Raw genomic sequence first — 23,715 nt, 5'->3', positions numbered from 1 at the left:
TGGAAAACTACATGATGTCAAATCTAAAGGACCAGTAAGATTAGAGCACCGATTTCCATTTCTACCATTTTCCACCCAGCTTAAAGAGTTTTGCATATGTGACAACCAGACTGAGCTGAGTATTATAAATAGACACACACACACATACATTCAAAGGGATGGTGGCGTGACTCAATAACCCATCTGGTTTGTTAATTTCTGTAACAGTATGAAAAAGCAAACTTTTCCAGAATGTCCATATAATGACTGATATCCTCCCAGGATCTGGATAACCTACTTCTTGTTGCTACAGAAATGCGTGCATGGCACAGGGTTACACTGCTGGGTGCTCCTGCCTCGGCAAAGCACCACTCAGGCCCTGGACTTGAGGGCCAAGCTCTCACAGAGTGACAAGTGGGGGCAGCTCAGGACACTTGTGCCGTAGCATGACTGCTACGTGAACCTGAACGTCTTTAGCAAACTTTGGACATATGAAAAAAACAAATACACAAATTACTTCTTTACTTATAATCAAAATGTGAATCACTGTCACTGTAGTGAATAAAAATTCATGAGTCAGAATGGCATGCAAATTTTTTATTTTTTTCTAAATCTATTTGTACACTTAATACTCTAGTAATAACTTCACAGGCAGTATAAATATACTACAGTGATATCAAGCTGCATCTACTCAGCTAAAAAGGAACAAAATAATTGCCTCTGAAATAGTTACCAATTATATAACATTACAAACTAATAAATACTATAAATACAAAATGTTAACATTTCAATATATAATGTTAATGACATCCTGTCTTTTAGTTGACTAAAACATTTGTTAACATCATGCAAAATAACACTTCATGAAAATGTTAGATTACACTCAAACATCAAGGCAATGAAACCTAAAAGAGTAACTATTTAGTGCAATGACTGGTCAAGTAAATAATTTATTCAACATATTAATAAAAATCCATTCAGTGAAAACCACCTCAAATGTAACACTAAATTTAGGTAATTATACATCTACAGTCTCACCATCGATAATCTTACCTGTGACTGACGATATACTGCCACAATTAATTCTACACAAATAAGCTATGTTAAAACAGCAAAATTTCAACGCATGATGACATTTCTAGTCCACTGAATACTTAAATGTGATCATTCTCTTAACTCTGCTAACACTAAGTGGAAAGTCACACCAGTTTTATCTTCTTTTTACCCTTGCTTTGTTACATGTTTTTAAACTTTTATTTTGAAAGTATTCCCCTTCTTATGATACTCCCCCAGAATTAACATGCTGATTTAGAAATAGATGAAGTAGATAAACTCCGCCCTGATACAGAAGGCAATGATTTAGTTTTACCTAATTAAATTTCCTTGTCATTTGTTAATTGTCACTGACCTTTCTGATGGAATTGCCTCATTCTCTCACTCCATAACTATTTATTAGTACCTATTATTACCCATCTCTTCCTCGATTCTCCAGAAAAAGAATTCCATGTTTTTCCCCCTCACGGCTAGGCTAAGAAAAGTTGGACACACAATTTAAAAGAGTTAGAGTCGGCCAGTGTGCATTCTCAGGTAGCTGGATGGTGCTTGAAACCAGGTCTGGCTGGGACTTGGAGAGACGAGCATCCAGGTCACAGGGAAGGTACTGTCCCCTCCCCGCAGGTCACTCTCCTAGAAGCTCGTAATGGCCCAGTTACTGGAGTGACACTCTGGGGACTTTTGACTCACTTTCTTATCAGTTTTAAAGCCCTCCTTATCAGACATTTTTTACTTAAAAATTTAAAACCCTTCGATAAGCAATTTGTCTTGGATGGATTCACCACAAAACTCAGGTCGATTTTGTCACAGGGCACAGTAATACCATCCTACTTTTGTGTGTTTTTCTTAAAGAATGCTCTCTCTTTCTTCTCCAAAGCCTGTGCTATCAGAAGAGGCGACTGAGTGCAGCTCTGAAGGATCCTTCGAGAGCCTCGTGTAACTTGAACGCTGGCTTCGCTTGTGGGTTATGCCTTTCAGATTTTCATTTTGAACAGCGGTTGAGTTGGAACTGGAAGCAGGCCTCAGGATGACTTGGGAAGTCTCCCTAATTCCCTCCATTTCATCAAAATTCTGGTTGGCTCTATTAGCCGGAGCACTGTTGTTGTTCAGCGTCACGGTACTGGGTGTTCGGTTCAGATTGTAGGCTTTCTGACACGCGGGCCAGTTCTCTTCAGGGCTGCTGGCTATCAGGCTGCACTCGGAAGGGCTTTTCTTGTCTTCTGAACAAATGGACATCCGAGCTATAATTGGATCCTGCAGGCCGCTCAAGCTATGTGGCATCCCCCGTTTCCCACTGTGGCCGTCATCTTCAAGCTCGATGAGGTTTGCTTTTTCAAGCTGGGAATCGTCAGCGCCTTCGTTGTGAAGAGAGTGGTTGGGAGAGCTTTCGCTGGATCTCACTCCTGAATCAGAGGAGTCCTTTTTGTCAAGAAGGGCGTCTGATAAATACTCCTTGGCTTTAATGAAGGTTCTGATCGGCTCGGCACTGTGTTCCGGAGACTTCGACACTCTCTCTGCTTTCCCTTCAGCCTTCTTGTCTTTGTCATCTTTGAGCAGCGGAGTATTATCTGATTCTTCTGTCCCAGATTCCTCTTCATCGCTTGGAAGTTTCTGGTAGCGCAGCCCACCCCCCTTCAGCTTCAAGTCGGTCTGGAAGAGACTGGACCTTTCTGAGGACCTCCTGCCTGGGAGGAGCTTGCTGCCTGACTGATCGGACTTCTCGTCTTCTTCAGTGATAGGGTCCAGAGGGGAGGCATCATTAGTGGAAACCCCTGATGAGGAGTAATCGATAACATCTGCCCTCTTCATTAAAAATGACTTCCTTCCATCATCTTGCTTTGGTTCACTATCCTTCCCTTTTTCTGCTTCTAGATTAGAATGAATGGAGCCCCCTGATGAACTCTGACCCATATAATATGTGCTGTGCGGCGAAGATCGACCACTAATTGTTGCAGAGCCTGGACCCCCTTCTAACTGCGACATCTGAGCAATATATTCTCTATACGCATCTCTATACTCAGCCTGCACCTTATCAGTAAGCTTTGAAATTTCAATACTGGAATCCTGGGAATTGAGACTCGAAAGACTTGGAGTTCTGCGAGTTTGCGACTGTGAAGACAAAAATAAAAATAAAAAAATTAAGAATTCAAATAAGAAGAAAAGGGCTTAATAAGCATCAGTTTAGGAAATATATACCAGGGGTGCCAAAAAAATGTCTACAAGTGGACACTTTGGTCAACGTTGCTCAAGCAGTAGTTCGCCGTAATCAGAAGTGTCTGGACGCTGATGGGAACCACTTTGAGCTCCTCTTGTCATTGAAGAAGTCAAACGTGACTTGTGTTCATCTTCTGTTATCAGTGTATACTGAGTATTACAATTTCAATACAGTTTTCCTTTCTTAAAATGTATATACATTTTTTTTGGCACCCTCTGTATGTACACTAAGCATTTTTAAAGTCTTCAACGTACCAAATTCTTTTAAAAGAGTTCTACATAACAGTTTAATAAAATCTGTGAACTTATGGATAATTTTACTTTTATCAGACAGCCTTATACATTTTAATAAAATTAATTTACTATTAAAAGTAAAATTAAAGGTTGTATTAACAAATAATCTCAGCATTTGTTTCTATAACTTCAAACTTTTAATTTTAAGGCAAAAGCCACCTTCATCAATACAATGTATAAATTCCCCTTAGAAAAGAAAGATTAGAGTTAATATCTATCTCAAAATTAAATACTCGTGTCTTCAATATATGTTCAAAATAAACTTTCTCAACTTGTAAGACATGAAGTTTCAATTGAAGGTCAAATTTCAATTCCGAGTAAGAAAATGTACTCAAAATTCCAAACAAACAAAAAACACACACAAAAAAAACAATTTAAAAGGAGTTAGAGTTCAAAAGAAAAGACAGAGGATCCAAGTGCACAGATGAAAATATTTTCAAAAGATTGATTTCCAATGTGAAGTTTCAGGATTAGAATTGCTTTAGATCCTAAAAAAGCTATCAAATGAGTAAAAAGTACAGATTAATTAACAGAGAAGGGAAATGGAAGAAAAACAATCAAGGAAGCTGAGGGATGAGAGCAAAGCTGAAACAGAGACAGAAGTAAGGCAGAGGATTCCTTCCACAGGGGTAACATGACCCAACCCCAGAAGGTCCCCTAGAGCCAGGTTCAGACTGTCAGCAGTGAGTGCCACCTCTGCTCTGAAATGCTGTGTGTATACCTTTTGGGGGGATCCATGAGGTCTGGACTATTTCCCTCGAACATGACTCATTTGCCTTTTTACTCTCATTCTCACAATAGTGAGGGTCCCCTGAGGCTTCACCACGGGCGACCTCACACAGCTTTAACACAGAAGCAGACATGGGAATCTACTTGTCTTCTTTTAAGTCAGGCATTAAAGAGATTTGCAAAACAATGTCATTTTCCACTAAATTTTGTTTTGTTTTGGACAATACTGTCATTTTTTATAAAATGTTAACATGTGATTTGTTTATTTTTAAATAAATATTCTCAAAGTTTCTCAGTTTTTACTTCTAACATAGTAAATTTCTAACAACAGATAAAACTTACATAAACAAAAGCCCTTTGGGAATCTTCAATAATTTTTAAGAGTGTAAAAGAATTCTGAGACTTTCTTTTTTAAAAAAAAGTTTGAGAACTGCTGCATTAGTGGGAAGACTGTGCATTTCCGGGTCATGGTAGGAAACACCAAGTATGGAAAAGCAGAGGATGAGGATTTAAGAAATGGTAAAAAGAATCCCAGGGGAAGGAAAGGAACTACTGTTGTTGAAACATGGAGACAAAGGGCCAAATGTGGACTGTCACATTGCAAAATAGGGGATTATTTTATCTTCGTCAATAACTAGTAATAAAATGGTTTTCCAACTTGAATAAGGTAGACAGTACGTAGAAAAAGATAGTAACAATTTAAAAAATATTTTTACTACCAAACAAGACACGCTTAAAAAGTGCAGACCTACCAAGTACTGCTTTTCCTAAATATTGTTCCCTTTTATTCGAGCTTTTTTGCAGCCACTTACTTTTTTCCTCCCTCATCGTCTCTTTTCTGTACCCTGCTCTGTTTCTATCTTTATTGACTGCTTTTCTGATTCTCCCCTTACTCCTTCTCATGTGCCTTTCATTTTTGTTTTCATTCCTGATCCTCTCCTGTTCTCCCTCTTCTAAGAACACCCAGAGGAAGAACTCACCCGTATCTAACATCAGGTAATAAAACGAAAACAAATATCCATAAAAGCACCTACATATTGAAAAACCAAATTGTGGTGCTCAGAAGGATCATATGTAGCAAGTTTTCTGAGAAAGATCTTTTCTAGCCAATGGTTAATGAATGTAACAGGAAAGTAGCAAGTGAAGCATGAATTTTGCTAACCATTTGAACTAAAGTAGGCCAGTTCCCATTACTCTCTATGCCATTGCCCTATTTTATTGTTTTCACAGTTCTCATCAATTTCTGAAGGAATCTTGCTTTGTCTGTTTTACAGACAAAGGTGATCAGACACCTCTCCAGAACACAGCTCCTGGAGCACAGCAAGTCCTGCGTCTTGCTCACTTTGGTCCTTACTCACCGAGTAGTTTCTGAATGACATATCAATGCACCAACATAATTTCGATGAATTAAATATTGCCGCTATTCATCAGTAGAATAACATTTAATAAATACCTGCCAACTGAGGTTGCTGTGACGTGGGGCGCCTTCATCTAGACCAAGTGCGTTCAGTTCTTCAAAGCTGAAGTTGAGCGTGTAGGGAGTCTGACTGGAAAGCTCGGTGTGAGGCAGTTCATTGTGGGAAGACCGACGAGCAGCTTCACCAAGAGGGCCCGGGCCGCTGTTGTTTTCACTGAGTGAACGTGGGTCTTCAGGAACCACTTGGTTTTCTGCGTTTCTCATTTCTAGTACCTTCAGAGAGGAAAGAATAGCATTTATATCCACACTGACATGTCCCATTTTAGAAGCTTTAGAAATTATTTTAAAACTACAACATTAAAGGTAATTATATTTAAAATGAGAAAACACACTTCCAGTAAGTGAATTTCTAATGAATTTGTACTATATCTGCTTATCTTTCATTTTAATTAATACTAAAAGTAATGGCAATAATCATCATATGTATATTATACTCTAATTTGACTATTACGTTATTACTTGAGTTTCAAATTTAACTTGAGAAGAAAACAAAAAGCAACTGGAGTGTGTCAAAGAAAGCCAGAGCTGGGCAGCAGCTGAAGCAGTACAATCAGGTTTTACTCAGGAATGACTGCAATAGGGGAAAAGAGACCTCCACGCAGAACCGGGCTCAATTCCAAAAGCACCATGGACACATGGGAACTCACAGCACAGGGGGTGGGGGCCAGTGGATGGACAACTGCTAAGAGGAAACATCCAGGGCAGGGAGGCTCCTGGCTGAACCTACGTGACAGGATCCTTGCTGAGGGCAGGCCAGGTATCACCAGGGGGTGGGGGTGAGGAATTTGATCAGACACCGAGGGAGATGAGACAGGGAGTGGGGCTTCTTTATAAAGTGACTTCACAGGATTCCGGCCCAAACTGGACAACGTGGCCTGACAAGGACAGACACCAAGGCCAAGGCCGAGAGGCTTAGAGGAGCCTGACCGAGGCAGGTCAAGGACAGTCTTTGCCAATGAAAGCAGGAAGAGCTGGCAGTGGCCTCTTTCCCAAATTTCCAAGTGAAATGCCACAAGGCAAAGGTTGCCAAGTGCTGCTGTGTATATGCTGCCAAACAGAATATACAAGGTTTGCAAAAAAGTGTAAAATTCAGTTTTTACTTTTTCTTTTACTATAGAAAAATATCAGTTTAGACCAACGCTTACTGGTACTTTTTGTAGCATGTTGTAAATAATTCTGTTAATATAAAATATCTTACTGTGCTTCTAAAAAGATGCCAGTCTCCAAAATTCATATTCATTTCTTTCTTCAGTTCATCAATATTACACTGAGCTAATACACGACCATTTATATTTGCCTGAATAAATAGAAAGACAAAAAAATATGACATATTCTGAATTATTAGCGATTAAAAAATACATTTATATATATATATATATATATATATATATATATAGCATTGAGAAAGTCATTAGCGATTAGACAATATTGACCTAAAAAAGGTTATCCCATTTAGTAATATAATGAACATGCCGAATTTGAACAACATAAGCTACTCCATATCTTCCCAAGTATCTTAAGTACTCAGGTAAAACAAATCACTCTTTAGGGACCCAAGACTAACCCTCCCAACAGTTTCCAAAACTACCTACCCTGCCATGGGTAATAACTGTTGTTCTTCTCTAGTCTTGTAAAACATGAACAAGAATGGAAGCTATTGGGAGGTGACAAAGGTCACTCTGTCCTGACACTGAGAAGCTGCCTGGAGGCGGGCAGGTGTGCACCTCGGAACGGCGGTGCCTGAGGCTGCTGCAAACAGCAATCAGCACGAACCACATCTGTATGGAGACTGATGGTGTCCGAAACCTTTCTGACTAAATGGAGGTGGAGGTTAGTACAAGTGTATCTATATGTGCTCACAATTCTTCAAAGAGCATTCTAGATGCCATGCTTTAAAGTATGTAAATATTAGAGGCTTGTTATTCATGTTCTACTTCATTACATTTCTCCGATAGAAAAAGTGTAACTTAGTGGGAACATCTAGTGTAACTGGGACTCAGCCTTGTTATGGGAAGCTTCCTCAAAAACCCAGGGATCCCTGTCCAACTTCGTGGTAGCTACTAGAATTGCAAGAATAAGATCTAGGAAGAAATAAACTTCTCCAAATTTGTTAGCCTCGCAAACCCTATGAGGTTTCATCAAATAGGACGTGATCAGATGTCCTTTAAGACATAAAAGTGAGAATTGGGAGGAAATGAAGGAAGTGTTATTTACTTTGATAATTATTAAAATACAAATAAATATTTCAATTAAAGAAAATGTAACATAAAAGGCCTTCAAAGTATTCTATATTGCATGTTAGAAACAGGAGTTCTTGTTTGTCTAAATGTGAAATCCCGGAGCACTTTATATTCCTCAAGGCATTTCTTACTTGCATTAGGTCATTTTAAAAATAACATCGTAACAGAGCTACTTTATTTTCCCTTATCCATTTATGAACTAAGGGGTTATAGGGCAATTTAGGATACAAAACAGAGGGTCACGTTTCCATGTAGAGCTTCCCTGTTTCAATAGAAAACACACTCTGAGAAGCTAAGTCTAAAGCGTTAGCTGTGCAGAGGGCCTGTCTGGCAGGCCCGTCTCCGGCACCCTGAGCCGTGCCTTGAGCGGGCAGGTAGGAAGCACATCACCTTTTTGATTGTGGCACAATACTGAGGCAGCATACTCTGTTCCAGCCCTTCTATTTGTTTCAGCTTCTCGCATATAGCATCCACATTCATTGAATTTAGCGATATTGTTCCTGAGGCTGGGCCTGATCCCTAGAAAAGTTATGGAAAAATACATGTATGAATAGCATGTAATGTCGGATATCAGGAGTCACGTGACAGAGACATGCATGAAGTTACACTAAGTTACACCCCGATTAACAATAAAGTTTCAAACTAAAAAACAACAAATGTGTGTAATATGGGGAAATGTCATTAGGGAATAGCTTTATCTACTTGTTATACCTTAATGAGCAGCTTTTATACAGATACATCCTGATTAGAACCACTTTTGTAACATAGAACATTCCATGAACCAAGCCTAGGGTAACTTCTTAAATGTTTACAGCCTAACCGCAAGAAAGACAGGCACACTCCTTAAAAACAAAAGGACTGGGGTTTTTTCCACAGGCACAAAGAGGGGAAATTACTGATGCCTATATATAAAAATACAAAAGGTCAATCTATGAAATAATTTAAAAAGTGCCTAAATGGCTTTAAGTATTTCTACAGAATAAAATCATCTCCGACAGCTGAAGTTTTCAGATCTTTAGGGACCTAAATCTTCCCTGTAAGAATGTATGCAATAATCACGTAAATAGAAACAACAGGATTGCTTCTTAACATGAGAAAGTAGATAAACCCATTACAATTTGGTCTCATTTAAAAGACAAGTCAAAATCATAAGTAATACTGTATTTACTTAGAAGAAAATCATTTTCTGAATGTGGTGTCATACTAAAGAAGTATCTGCCTGTGGTCAATTATGTAAGAATCCCCTCAATTACAGATGAGGTGTAGAGGGGGCTAAGTTTTGATTTCAAGGTTGCAGAATAAATAGCTAGTTAGTAGCATCTTTGGAGCAGAATCCTAACATATCAGGTCTTACAACTTCCCATTGTCTTGCTCCAAATGGCTATTTTTTGAAGAGTTGATAGAAATTATAACCACAACAGTGAAATCATACAGTTCCAGTGCTTTTCCTTCTGACTTATTTCACTTAGCCTAACACTCTCAAGATCCATCCATGTTGTCACAAATGCCAATATTTCATTTTTTTATGGCTGAGCAGAATTCCATTGTATGAGTATATATGTACCATTTCTTTATCCATTCATCCATCGAAGGACACTTAAGCTGTTTCCATGTCTTGGCTATTGTAAATAATACTGCAATGAACATAGGTGTACACGTATCTTTACAAGTAAGCGTTTTCAAAAATTTCAAGTAGATACCCGGAAGAGGGATTGCTGGGTCATATGGTAGTTCTTAATTTTTTGAGGAAACTCCATACTGTTTTCTATAGTGGCTGCACCAATCTACAGTCCCACCAGCAGTCTGTGAGGGTTCCCTTTTCTTCACATTCTCTCCAACAGTTGTTATTTCTTGTCTTATTGATAACAGCCATTCTAAGATGTGTGAGGCACTGTGGTATCGCATTGTGGGTCTGATTTGCATTTGCCTTGCAATCAGTGATGTGGACCACCTTTGCGTAGGTCTGTTGGCCGTCTGCATGTCTTCCTTGGAAAAGTAACTATTCAGGTCCTCTGCTACTTTTTAACCACATTGTTTTTGTTATTGTTGAGTTGCATGAATTCTTTACATATTTTGAATATTAGCCCCTTACCAGAGGTATTGTTTGCTAATATCTTCTCCCATTTGGTTGGTTGCCTTTTTTTAGTTTTCGATGTTTTTGTTTTGTTGATTTTTTGCTGTGCAGAAGCTTTGTAATAGTTTGAAGTACTCCCATTCATTTATTTTATCTTTTACTTCCGTTGCCTTTGGGAAGTTCACAAAAACCCCTGTGAGACAAAGGTCCGTAAGTTTCAGGCCTACATTTTCTTCTATGTGTTTGTTTCAGGTATTATGTTTAGGTCTTTAATCCATTTTGAGTTAATTTTTGTGTATGGTGTCAAATAGCAGTCTAGTTTCATTCTTTTGCATGTAGCTTTCCAGTTTTCCCAACACCATTTATTGAAGAGACTCTCCTTTCTCCATTTTATGTTTTTGGCCTCTTTGTCGAAAATACACGTGTGGGTTTATTTCTGGGCTCTCAATTCTGTCCCATTTGTCTGTGTGTCTGTTTTTTCTGCCAGTATCACACTGTTTTAATTATTGTAGCTTTGTAGTATAGTTTGAAGTCAAGGTTTCTTTTTTCTTGGGATTCCTTTGGTTATTCAGGGTCTTCTGTGGTTCCACACAAATTTGAGGATTTTTTTGTACTATTTCTGTGAAAAATACCAATGGGATTTTGATGGGCATTGCATTAAATCTATACATTGCTTTAGGTAATATGGCCACTTTAACAATGTTAATTCTTCCAATCCATGAACACGGGATATCTTTCTATTTCTTTGTGTCTTCTTCAATTTCTTTCAACAATGTCTGGTAGTCAGTACAGGTCCTTCACTTTCTTTATGTTTATCCCTAGGTATCCTTTTTGTTGGAATTCTAAATGGGATTGTTTTATTCGTTTCTGATATTTCATTGTTAGTATATAGAAATACAATGGATTTTTGTATATTGCTTTTATATCCTGCAACTGTACTGTGTGTGTTTATTGTTTCCAATAGTCTTTTGGCAGAGTCTTTAGGGTTTTCTATACATAGAATTATCTGCAAACAGTGAGTCTTACTTCTTCATTCCCCATTTGGATGCAGTTTATTTCTTTTTCTTGCCTGATGGCTCTGGCGAGGACTTCCAGTGCTATGTTGAATAACAGTGGAGAGAGCAGGCATCCCTGTCTTATTCCTGATCTTAGAAGAAAAGCTTTCAGTTTTTCACCACTGAGTATGATATTAGCTGAGAGGTTGTCATATATGGCCTTTATTATGTTTAGGTGCTTCTATACCCATTTTGAGTGGATGCTGTATCTTGTCACATGTTTTTCTGCATCTATTGATATGATCATATAATTTTTACCTTTCATTTTGTTCATGTGATGTATCACATTGATGGATTTGTGTACGTGAACCATCCTTGTGTCCCGGGGATGAACCCCACTTGATTGTGATGTATGGTCCTTTTAATATATTATTCTTGCCTTGTGGTTTCTCTTTCAATATTTTGAGTATTTTATTCCACTCTCTCCTGGCTTGTAAGGTTTCTGCTGAAAAATCTAATGATAATCTAATGGGGTTTCCTTTGTAGGTTACAGTCTTTTATTCCCTGGCTGCCTTGAAAATTCTTTCTTCGTCATTAACTTCTGATAGTGTTAACATAATGTATCTTAGAAAAGGTATTCTTGTATTCTTAAGATAATTAAGTGTTCTTTTAACTATGTGAGTTTGAGGGTCCAGCTCTTCCTACATATTTGGGAAGTTCTCATCAATTATTTCTTTGAATAGGCTGTGTTGCTTCCTTCCTCTCTTCTCCTCTGGTATACCCATTGTCCTTATGTTGCTCTTTCTAATGGAGTCAGATAGTTCTTGTAGAGTTCGCTAAGTTTTTAAATTCTTAGTTCTCTCTCTTCTTCCATGTGAATCACTTCCAGATTTCTATCTTCAAATTCACTAATTCTCTCTGGTCTGCTCTATTTCCAATGCTCTCTAATTATTATTCATCTCATTTATTGAGTTCTTCAGCTCCAGAATTTCTCTAATTCTTTTTTATAGTTGAAATCTTTTTGGTAGAGTACTCCTTTTATTCATTGAGCTTTCATTCCTGAGCTCATTGAACTGCCTTTCTGAATTCTGTTGTATCTCATAGAGCTTTTCACAACCACGATCTTGAATTCTCCATCGTTTAAATCAGTCTTCCACATCTTTAAGTTTGGTTCTGGAGACTTTTCATTTTCTTTCTGAGCTACCTTGTTATCTTGGCTATTCTTGGTAATTGGATTGTTTCTCTGCCTGTGCATTTCAGGTAGTGAACATTTCTGTTAGGTTTTGCTTTTAACAATTTGGCGGGTTGATAAGTAGACGTCTTTCTTTCGTTTTCCAGTAGACAGTGCTACAATGCAAGTTTTTGTTTTCCCTTACCTGCACTACAGGAACATCCAGGAATTTGGTGGGGCAGTGTTGTCTAGGTTGTGAAAAATATCCTATGTCCCCCAAGGTGGTGAGTGTCCCCTCTGGGTCCAGACAGCCTGGGCCCCAGGGCACAACCCCCATGCTGGGATGTAGCAGGCAGTGGGGCTCTGGGCCTGTGAGTTCCCGGCCTGCCTCCTGGTAACAAGTGGCTGCCAGCCACACTGTGCTATTGAGGTGTCTCAGCTGCTTCTTGCAGGTTCTGCCTCTACTGGATTCCACCACGACAGATGTGTGCGTGGACAGGAGGTGGGCAAGGGGAGGCAGGTTCATGAGTCTTTGGCTTTGCCTCCTTGCCAGATGGTTGTCACTAGTCTGCAGCTGCCACACTGCTGGTCATTGTCTCCCACAGTCATGGGGTTTAGCCGAAATGGGAGCTGGCCACTCAGGCAGGAATGTTGTTTCTGCCCTGCCCGTCCCCTGCCCATTCCCCTGCCTCATGAGGCCTGCAGGCTGACTACTCCCCCACAACCATGTCAGCTGGGGCTGCAGAAAATGCTGGATGCCAGACTGCATCTCTGTCCTCCTCCCAGGTTTGTTCTGACACGCCTACCTTCAGAGGTACTGACGCTCGGATTTCTCAGATGTATTTGTATATTGAGCAGAGAATCCTTTGTTGGATTATAGTTGTCCAATTTGTTGTAACTTTAAGAGGAGATACAAAGGGGTCTTCTCACTCTGCCATGCTGCTGATATTACCTCATTCTATGAATTTTAATAGCCAGTTTGTTTTATCTTTCTTTCTTTTTAAATATCTTTATTGTGATATAATTCACATACCGTACAATTCTTCCATTTAAAGTATACAATTCAATGATTTTTTTTTTTTTACATATTTACAGTTGTGAAACCATCACCACAATCAATTTTAGGACACTTTCATATCCCTAAAAAGAAATCTCTGTCCCATTAGCAGTCATTCTCCATCTCCTCCAACCTCACTCCCAGCCCCTGGCAACCACTGGTCTACTTTCTGTTTCTACAGATTTGCCTGTTCTGGACATTTCATATAAATAGAACCACACAATATGTGATCTTCTGTAACTAGCTTCTTTTACTTAGTGGAGTGTTTTCAAGGTTTATTTATGTTATAGCATGTATCGCTACTTCATTCTTTTTTACTGCTGAATATTTATCTTTTAAATGTTCTTTAATACTGACTTTCAAACATTTTTATTCCTCAACCTGTTTCTTCTCTCTGGATACATTTATGCTTATTTACATTTTCTTGGTTCAAAAATCACAAATTAACAGTTTAACCATCAAAGTAGATAATGATTGTACTGGATTATAAACTCAAAGAATAAAATAAATATCCATACTGATATAAATAATTGAGTAAGTAAATGAAGAAGAGACAGTTTTTCCTTATAGGACTCCAATTAATAAATGTAGAAAAGGCAAACAAAACATTAGCATCAGGAAAGCACCACAACAGAAGTGCCTGTACACAAGGGGCAGTGGGTACTAAAATTAATGGGCAAAAGGAGAAGTAGGAACAGGGTATTTGTAGAATTTCAAAGTATCTCCCCAAGGTGTTTATTCATTCATTACAATGGGAAAGATAAACCTTTACAGTGTTGAAACCTGGCCAACATCACCTTACCCAAGTGGTCAAGGTCAGCACTTCCAGTGGTCAGACGCAGGACCGTCACAGACCCCCTGGGATGTACTAAGAAGGGAACAACAGCATCATGCCTGTGGGTCTCTTGCCAAAGATGTACAGCCTCCTCCTAATCATGAGGAAACAGCACCTACACCCAGGTTAGAGGAACAGTCTATAAACTACCTGACCAGTATTCTTCTAAAGAGTTCAAGGTCATGAAAGACAAGGAAAGACGGAGGAACTGTAACAGATTAGAGAAATCTAAGGAGAAAAAAGAAAACACACTGGATTGGGTCCTGGACCAGAAAAATGACATTAGTCAAAAAGCTGGTGAAATTAGTCTGCAGTTTAGTTATAGGACTGTACCAATTTTAATTTCTGCTCTTGAAAAATATACTACAAGTAGGAAAGATGTTAACATTAAGTGAATACTATTTTTGAGCCTTTTCTTTAAATCTAGAATTATTTTAAAGTAAAAAGTTGAGTGTTTTTTAAATCAGAAAAGAACTCCATTTCTAATTGTGCTTAAAAAGCACAAGTATAAAAGACATGGAACAGATGAACTCTGTCAGCTTGCAGGGGAATGTAAATGTTAGAGTATCTCATTTCCACGGAGACTCTGGGAATTCAGCAATAGAGACTTTTTACTTTAAAACAAAAAAGTCACCATCATTTTACTTTCATGATCCTTTAAAAACTTTTACATGTCATCAATTATTTTAAAACGTATTTTCTCCCTCATTGGGGATTATGTATTATCTCTGAATGACTTTTAGAAGCTTTATAAGAAAGACAGACACACATGGACATAAGCTCCCTGTGATTCCTTCAAAGCTACAGTCTAACTCAATTATTTGTAAAAGTTGGACTTTACCAAGATAAAGGGTAAATTATCAATAAATAAAATGTTACAATATGCTTCTTTAAATAAAGGAGAAATGGTAATTACCTGCCAGGTCTTTTCTAAAATACTCGTATGTAATAAAATTATTTTGAAACCAAATCAATCTTAGTAACCAAAATAATGATTTTTGTATAGAAATCTCACAAAGGAAGGAGAAAGAGTACAAAAGTGATAAGGAAAAAGCATATGTAATAATTCAACAGGTAAATTCTTAATAGAAAACTAATTATATTACTTTGACAATACACAGAATGGTAATACTCTAAAGTTTATCATGCATTCTTACTTGAAATTTACATGTTATAAGTCAAGAACAGATAATTTCAGTATACATCACAATTTATTAAAACTTTTCTTGCTAACCCAGAGAACTGAATGTAGAAGATGTTAGTTTGTTAAAATGGTTAAATATAAATTTCAAAATGCACACAAATCAACATTTCTCCAAGCTAAAGTAAAGCTAACAAAACAGACTGAAATTACCTTGATGCAACTGTACAATTTTATAATGTAAATAGATTAAAACTATACTCTGAAACATTATTGGTAAATTTATTAAATAAGCTTAGAACTGATTAGCCAGAAATTAGTGCCATGCAAAGGCTGAAAGCAGCTATTATAATAAACCCAAGGCACTGAAATGAGCACAGATTTATAAACAGCCCAGCAGGAAGTTGCCAAAGATTGCTTCTAAGGGTCTAATAAGAAAATAAGATTTCATTGAAAGTTTCTGTACCTGTCTCTGTTTGTTAAACCCAAAGTCACACGGCTTTAAGGAAGGAATAAAACAGAATGAAGGACACGAGCTTCAAGTAAAACATCAAACACAGATATATATACATATATATATGTATATATATGTATATATATAAACATAGGCAGCACTTGTCATTCCTTTTAATTTTTCCATAACTTTAAACAAACAACCTCTACAGCAACACAAAGCAAGACACAGTCACACGTGCGCGCACACACACACTCACACACACACAGTAGTTTAATTTCATTAACATGTGCTTGGTAATTTGAAAGCATACTCTCAAAATGTATATTCTATTAAAAGAATAAATCATTGGCCATACGTTCAACAAGAAAACTAGGTAAATCGATTCTGTTATGTAAAGTCAATAATCCTACTACATACAAGTTTAAAATTGTTAAATATTCTCATTTAAAAATTGCAACTATTTACTGAAGACCAAATTAATAATAAGACCTAATCATTTGGAATCATGTGATCACTTCATAAATGAAACACTGTCTAGCTACACTACAGCTAATGTTCAGAAACATCCTTTCCAATTTTAGGTTCTGTTTTTGGGGCATGAGCACACGGTATGTGCACTAAAGATCACCATTTCAAAAGAAAGACCTTAAGAGCCGTGCAGCTCCAGAAGTTACATAATGTGATGATGAAACGTATCTACCTGCATACTATGATTAACATAACTATTCTGGTGATGTAGATTTTTTTAAAACTCTCTTTCAAAGCAGGAACACTGCCATTAATTACTTTTCTGTGTCTGTTAGGTAGATGGTAAATATTCCTAAAAAAGTTAAAACAATCCAGAGACGACTGAAAATACTGATTCACAGTTAATTTATAACATTGCTTTAATAAGAGAGGGCAGGGCTTTGCTAGCCTAATGTCAGATGTTTTTCTTTCTATATATTCATTACCTGGAGCACTTCATGGGAACTCTTGTTTTCTAGTTTAAGTATCAACCTTATTACAAGTAGACTTTTTAGGAAGTTACTATGGATATCTGTGGAGACTTGAAAAAAATATCAAAAAATGAGTACTAATGAAATTACACTACAAGAGACCCAAAGCACAAAAGCAAGCTATTGTTAATCTAGTTGGAAAATGTAATTTAACTCTTCAAACTACATGAGAAATGATCATTAGGTCAAAGTTTACAGATGAGGCTTAACGCCATGTTGTAAGAGCAAAGTTTTAAAAACCCTAAGTACTGAACGACTGCCGTGAATAGGATTTTGTTGTTTAACTTGTAACTTATACTTTTATACTCTAGGACTTCAACAGTATCATTACTACAATATCATATGTCTTTGAAAGTATATCAACCAATTTAGTTGTGGTTTATTAATTATTCAGGAAAAAAGTTTTCTTTGAGTCGAAGTCTGGCACAAGGACTTTTCAACAGGAAGTAGATACAATTTTTCACTATCTTATTAATGAAAAAATAAGCTAATTCTTTTCCAAATTGAAACAGACTAATAAAAACGCACTTTTGAAGCACTTTAGAAAGTGTAACCCCCTGAGAGAAGCCGCTGAGCGCTGACAGGCAGCGCCTGTCCTGAGCTGCGCTCTGACCCCACCCATGCCTCACCCACCACTTCCTCGTCCAAGTCCGCTCCTGAACAATGAGAGACAGCTCGATTTAGGCATATATTCATTTGAAAACAGGTTATTAAGTTCTAAACCAGTGGTGGAAATAAAAATTACCTACAGATGAGCCCATCTTTTTTTACTTTTTACTTGGTCACTCCACTGACTGGACCCAGTTTAATGAAAACCAAGATCTTCATTTTTAATACCTTTATTAATTCAGTAGTTTTCATCATTCTCTAAAAGTAAAAGTGACAGCACACTGGAAATCAGGATACCATTTAACACTGCCTTTGCAATTCTGAAGTTCTTTACAATTATCCTTTGTGCTAATTAATTATTCGCATGCTTTTTCAATGAGGTATAAAAGTGATCTAAATAAAGCTGTCTGAAGGTATAGAGTCAACCCTGTGGCAGAAAAGGTCCAGAAAGAATAACTTAGTGCAACCGATAACTGCCCCGTGACAGCCTTCAAATCCATAAGCTTCACGAGGGCAGAATTTTCGTCAGTACTGTTCACGGCCACATCCCACTAGAACAGGGCCTGGTAGATACTCATGATCACCCAGGATCTGTAGTACTTGATGCTAAATAATTCCAGGAAGGATGGGAGGGTAAAGAAGTCTCTACCACTCCTTTCTGGAAAAAATGCTTTTCAATGACATAGGTACCACCATAAACAGTGTAACTTAAGTAAAACAGACTATGATACTCATAACAGCAACTCTCTGAAAGATGGAAACGAAAAGCCACCGAGGACACCTGGCTCAACACAGACCCCCATAATGGGTCCTTCCAGTCACAGTTACAGACCCATCTGAATGCCACTACTTCCTAATCGAAAATGAACTGAAAGAAAGTACAGAGGAAAATTCTCCTGCAAAGCTTTCAAAATGTTAAGGCTTTTGGAGAATTCAAATAACCAAGCATTCTTTTATACACTAAGAAAACAAACTGACTGACACCTTTCGGCCAGAGAAGCATCAGCAGATAAGAGATCTAGTTAATCTAAACTGAGTGCAGTGTTCGTATTGAGACAAAGGTATTTTAATATGAAATCGTTGTGGTTTCTGAATCTTTAAAGCTCCATGGAATTTGGCCTGCTTTTCCCAGATAAGGAATCTGAGTATCAAAGAGGATAAGTGACTTGTCCAAGGCCAAGAGCTAATCACAGGGTCTGTTTAACCTGAGAAACCAAACACAGGACTAAGTCATGTTTAGTGTTGACAGGTCCACATGATGCGCTCCTCTCCTGCACAACTCAGGTACGTCTCACAGACTGAGCCTCAGAGAGTCATCTGGACCGTGGAGCTGGACTTGACCATGGGTATGAGGGTTTTCTGAAGATCCTCAAGAGGGAAGGCAAGTCCAAGGTGGGGGCTAGAGTTCTTGTTTTACTGCTTTTATAAACTGGAACTCTGATGGAGATTTTATTTCTAAAAGAAGCTTTCCTACTTTAAAGGTTTGAAGAACACTGGTCTTTTCTAGCTCGAATATTCTGGGCAGCATATTTTGGGTCCAACGTTAATTTTTTTTCCAGTTTCATAAGACTTGGCATGTGTTTTCTCTATTATAAAGTTATAGGCAAAAAGCTAGCATAGAGGCTTACGTTTTACATCTTGAACTTTGTGAAAAACTTGGATAGGTCTATGATTTATGTGCTAAGTCCTTGACTGGCCTTCACAAGCTACAATCATTACAATGTTCCTTAATGTGACAAAACCCAATCATTTTCATGAGGATCTGCTTTATAAAGATTTATCAGAAATTCCTTGCGATTCAAAAAAAAAGATGAGACCACCCTTACTGAAAAGACTGTAAGTGGTTAATTCCTTATGGTTTTGTGTTATTTTTAACTCATTATTCTGTGTCTAAGATGATGATTTGTCAAAAACTGTGTGCGGCTCCTGTTATCAAGTCTTCCATAGAAGGAGCAGCTGAATGAGCAGAGATGGACTCAATCTGCAGTCCTGTTCTCCCAGAAATAGTTTTCTCCTGCAGGACCAGAAAGCCATAGGAGCCATGAGGGGATAAATAATTTTTATATTAATTACATCTATGTTTGATCAGCTATAAAGATCCCAGACAATGTTCCGATACACAGATACTTCTCCACATTTCCACCACTGCTTTTAATTTGGCTTTGAACTAAGTGTCTACTTTTGCTACAAAACAAATTTCACATGCTATTGTCATTGTTAATTTCTTTAAAGCAAAGAAAGCTTGGTAAGCATCTATTATTCACTAAACAGATCACAAAATTATCTTTTAATATTAAAAGAACAGCAAATAGTATGTTATTTTACTAAACAAAGGCATTAATATATTCAGAACATCTTTACTCTGTTATTGGACTTCTAAACACACCTGAAGAATTGCATTATTTCCCCTTCCCCAAAAACTCATTCAAAATTTGCGTAATGCTCCTTCACTGGTCCCTGAAAGAAACTATAGACACCTTTTAATTACAAGTGTTTGTTCACATTCTTAAGCACGGGAATAGCTACGATTTCAACATGTCTGTGTCACTAGGTCACCAAATTCTTCACAGTATCTGATTTTCATCAAAAGTTTGCTGAGGAATTTTAACTCAGAGAACTGCATTGAATGCAGGCATCTATGTAGTAAGGGCTCTCTGACCAAACTAAAAGTTATTCTTGCATAGAATGGCAATGATCCATGGATTAAAGATTCCTCCAACATCCAAAAAGAATTATTATGGTTTATTGTGTCTATCATTCGTGGATAACTGGAGTCACTCAAACAATTCAGCTAAAAAGTGTTAATGATTTTAAAAGAATCGACTCCTCAATGAAAACACCAAAATGGTTCTTGTTCTCTCTTTCTAACATGAACTCAAAATTAGAGTTAAAAGAATATTGCCTATCCAAATGCATATTTTAAGTTAAAACATGGATAAACTAGGAATGCAATAGGTCACCACATTAATTCCAAGTGCTGTGCCACAGTTCAGCATAGCTTTACACGAAACTGATCATGTTTATATGGACATAGCATTCTGTAAATATATCAACAGAAGTTAAAATACAAATGGGTTCTTCAGTTCCACAGTGATTGAGTAAATGAAGACTTCCAGGCTTATCACATTGAATGTATTTCTTATTAAGTACAAAGTCTTCAGTAATAGAGTGACTTCCTACACACTTGTTTGTTTGTTTGTTTAGGAAACCCACCTTGAGATGTTGGGGGGGTTGAAGAATTCTCTTTACATGCTGAACTAGCTGTGTTTATCTGGAAATTTTATTTTAATCAATATACAGATAAAGAAAAGCAGTATTGTGCTTACACTAAGGCTTCAAAAGCTGTGGACACCTAGATTAAGGATACATCACTAGAGAGCCATTTCTGATCTATACAACCTAGCTCATAGTGTCTTTTTGTAGTCTCATGGGTGATTTGAGGTATTTTCAAAAATATTCTACATGTAGAGTACCAGCTGTGGGCTTAAGGAAAACAGGCAAAGGTGCAAACAGAGCTCAACACTAAGGAACAAATACCACCAAGCGAATGCTCCTGGCGGCTGCAGAAAACATCCCTTCCCTACTGGACAATCAAAAAAACCCATCCCATGTTATTGAAAAAGGGGAAAAGCAGGAGGAAAAACAGGTCAAGTCAACATTAGCTGTTTAATTACTCCATGATCTACGATATTAGTATTCAGTACTCTACGCTAGCTGCCCATCACAGCACAGATGCAGTTAGTGAACTGCGAACATCACAATGAAGAGTCGTTATTGCCGCGGAAGCGACAAGACGCCCGAAATTCCACACCACAAGACTACTCCGTTACCCTCGAGGAGCTTGTGGGTGAAGAAAGCCCCTCGGCAGCGTCCTCCTTGATAACCTCCTAACAACACAAAACAAGAGTGTGGGTGAAAGGTGGGGGGGTGAGCCAGGCTAGGATGATGAATGAACATGATGTTAAAATAATAACAGAAAACACCAAAACCAGGAGGTGATTAGATTCTTCCTTCAGTGACATTTTAAAATATAAAATATGAACAGCAGCTTAAATCCTACATCTTTTGCCTCCTACTTTATAAAAACAAATTAACCAGGAATATTTTTTTAATTGTTAGTTTATCATCAGGAACACCTAACATGTTAGGCACTGGTGTATTTTGTTAGATTCAATAGTACATTTGAATGATTTCCTTACCCTATTTAATTTCTGCCATTCGATTAAAATTTTCTTTCAATACGTCATCTAATTTTTATCCAACAGAACTAACATGTATATATAGATACCATATGTGTATATCCTTTAAAAAGATATTAGAAATTAGCAGATGTAAAGGTTTACTTTTAAAAGTCTGGTAACCGACACTACATTATCGGCCAGAAACACTGATTGTCAACAACTCAACATTCATCCACTGAGGCTACTAGTCATTTCCCTGCATAGATATTTATGAGAAATGAAAACAAAATATATTTTCTTAGTAATAGCTTGTTTCTTAAAACTATAAAGTAAGTTGCACTTTCACTACAGAAAGGAAACAATCAAACTTCTAATGCTCTCTGCGTTCCTTATTAGATTAATACTTTAGTTACCCTTTTTTAATACTTACTAGGCCATTGCTCTGCTCTCTGGGCAAATTCGATTTTACTGATGGACGTGAGATGAGATGTTGGGAACCGCCAGGGTAATACCTTGGCGTGTAAAGGTATGGGGCAAAGAATGGCTATGGAAAAAACACGTAACAAAAGAAGGGGATAAACAATCACAGAAATCAAAGTGTAATGAGACTTATCAAATGAAACTAACCAATAAAATACAACTCCAAACTTTTAACGCAAGTGACAAAACAAAGGAAAAAAGCCTCACTCATATTCCGTAAGATATCAAACTCGAACTTAAGACACAGTATTTAAATTTTTATATTTTTGATTTACTAAAAGCTTTTTTTAAAGCAACTAAATTTTATACCTTACAATCTGACACAAGAGTTTCTTTTTACATTTAATAATTTTACGGACTTATCACCATGTGTCCGCTTCTAAGTGACTTACAAATATTAAGTCACAATCTCTTCTATTAAAAAAAGGAAGAGTGGAATCTTAATAGAATACTATTCTTTACAAAAGAAGATTAGCCTTAAGAAAGACCAAAAAAGTCTTGATTATACAAGAACACCCTAGAATGAATTCCAGGAGTATCTGTTACTCTCAGTCCCTACAGTTTACCTTATAGCCTATACCCTGGAGTTTACTCTATCTTCTAATTCCAAATGAGTAAGCTTATTTTTTTTAGTGGGAAATCGATTGTTAAGATTTATAACTATAGCATTTATTTGTAACAAGCTTCATATTAAAAGGAGCTATCAGATTAGATGGGCTAAACATAAAGATTAAAATTTCCCCAAGCTTCATTACACTGAAATAACATCTTCCCCTACCTTTTTCACTCCTGCCATTTTAAGAAAATTATTCTGCTTTTAATTTCCAGACTAGAAACCTCAAATAGCTAGAGCAAAAAAATCCAGACCTAACAACGTGAGAGAATTTTATATGTTTTAAAAATAATAAAACATTATTAAAGCATCACGATTGTTGTTTATGTAAAATTAGTGAACACAAACAAGGTCTCAGCCCAGATGGTATGATAATTTAAAAAAATTTTTTAAATAAAAAAGAAAAATCTTCTTGGTCTCAAAAGTTGAACTGTCATGTAATGATCAATTCAGCCATTTTAAGTAAGTTACATTACAGAAGATTTGAAGACCAGAAAATAAAAACTTGCATTTCACACGGCCTACCAAAGTTTCCAAGGATGGGAGACATTATAAAATGCGATTGTTCTGCCTTTTTCTCCTTGTCTGAGTAAAAGAATGGAACTTATATGGCCAACATTTTTCAAAAATTGGAAATTTAAATTCTGAAATTCCTTTTTTACCATATTTACTCTAAACTCTTTTTCTTCCTAGCTCATATGAAATTTATTTAGGTATGCACTTTGCTTCTATGAATACTATCCCCTATGTTTTCTTGAATTAGATTAAAGAGGGAAACAAAAATAAGGAATTGCAATGGATCTTAGAGTTAGTTCCAGAAAATATAATACTAGTGTTCACACTCCATTGTCTTATAGGAAATATTAGTGTTAATTAAGGTGCAGACAGCTTGGGCCTACTAAACTTGATAGGGTCTGAACACCACCGATAATTAATTGTGCTTCCATCTTTTCAAGCAGAAAGTTATCATATTTACACTTAGTAAACAATTATAATGACTGAAGGTAACCTGAAATAAGACTCCAGAAATGGGGTATGGTACTATTATCTGGCAATAACATCTAAGTCCTAAAGCAGTATTTTCCATCATTATTTCACAGTTAAAAGTTATAACACAT

General features: G+C 37.1%; 1 protein-coding gene across 12 annotated transcripts in view; it reads right to left on the bottom strand.

Moving 5' to 3' along the window:
• Positions 1 to 561: 561 nt before the first annotated feature.
• Positions 562 to 23,715, bottom strand: part of KIDINS220 (kinase D interacting substrate 220) — a 91,717-nt gene continuing 68,563 nt past the window's right edge. For 4 of the 12 annotated variants that reach the window (XM_081069342.1, XM_081069347.1, XM_081069348.1 and 1 more), the window contains exons 25-31: positions 21,935 to 22,048; positions 21,154 to 21,210; positions 15,726 to 15,758; positions 8,377 to 8,505; positions 6,945 to 7,043; positions 5,723 to 5,959; positions 562 to 3,141 (exon numbers count right to left, since the gene is read on the bottom strand). In XM_081069342.1, the coding sequence (XP_080925468.1) occupies positions 1,879 to 3,141; positions 5,723 to 5,959; positions 6,945 to 7,043; positions 8,377 to 8,505; positions 15,726 to 15,758; positions 21,154 to 21,210; positions 21,935 to 22,048 (1,932 nt within the window). In that variant the 3' untranslated portion in view covers positions 562 to 1,878. The remainder of the gene's footprint in view (positions 3,142 to 5,722; positions 5,960 to 6,944; positions 7,044 to 8,376; positions 8,506 to 15,725; positions 15,759 to 21,153; positions 21,211 to 21,934; positions 22,049 to 23,715) is intronic. The other 8 variants (XM_081069351.1, XM_081069352.1, XM_081069349.1 and 5 more) reach the window with 4 other exon arrangements.

This window comes from Rhinolophus hipposideros (assembly GCF_964194185.1).
Source record: "Rhinolophus hipposideros genome assembly, chromosome: 12".
Classification (NCBI taxonomy): domain Eukaryota; kingdom Metazoa; phylum Chordata; class Mammalia; order Chiroptera; family Rhinolophidae; genus Rhinolophus; species Rhinolophus hipposideros.
This window is presented reverse-complemented; position numbering and strand designations above follow the sequence as displayed.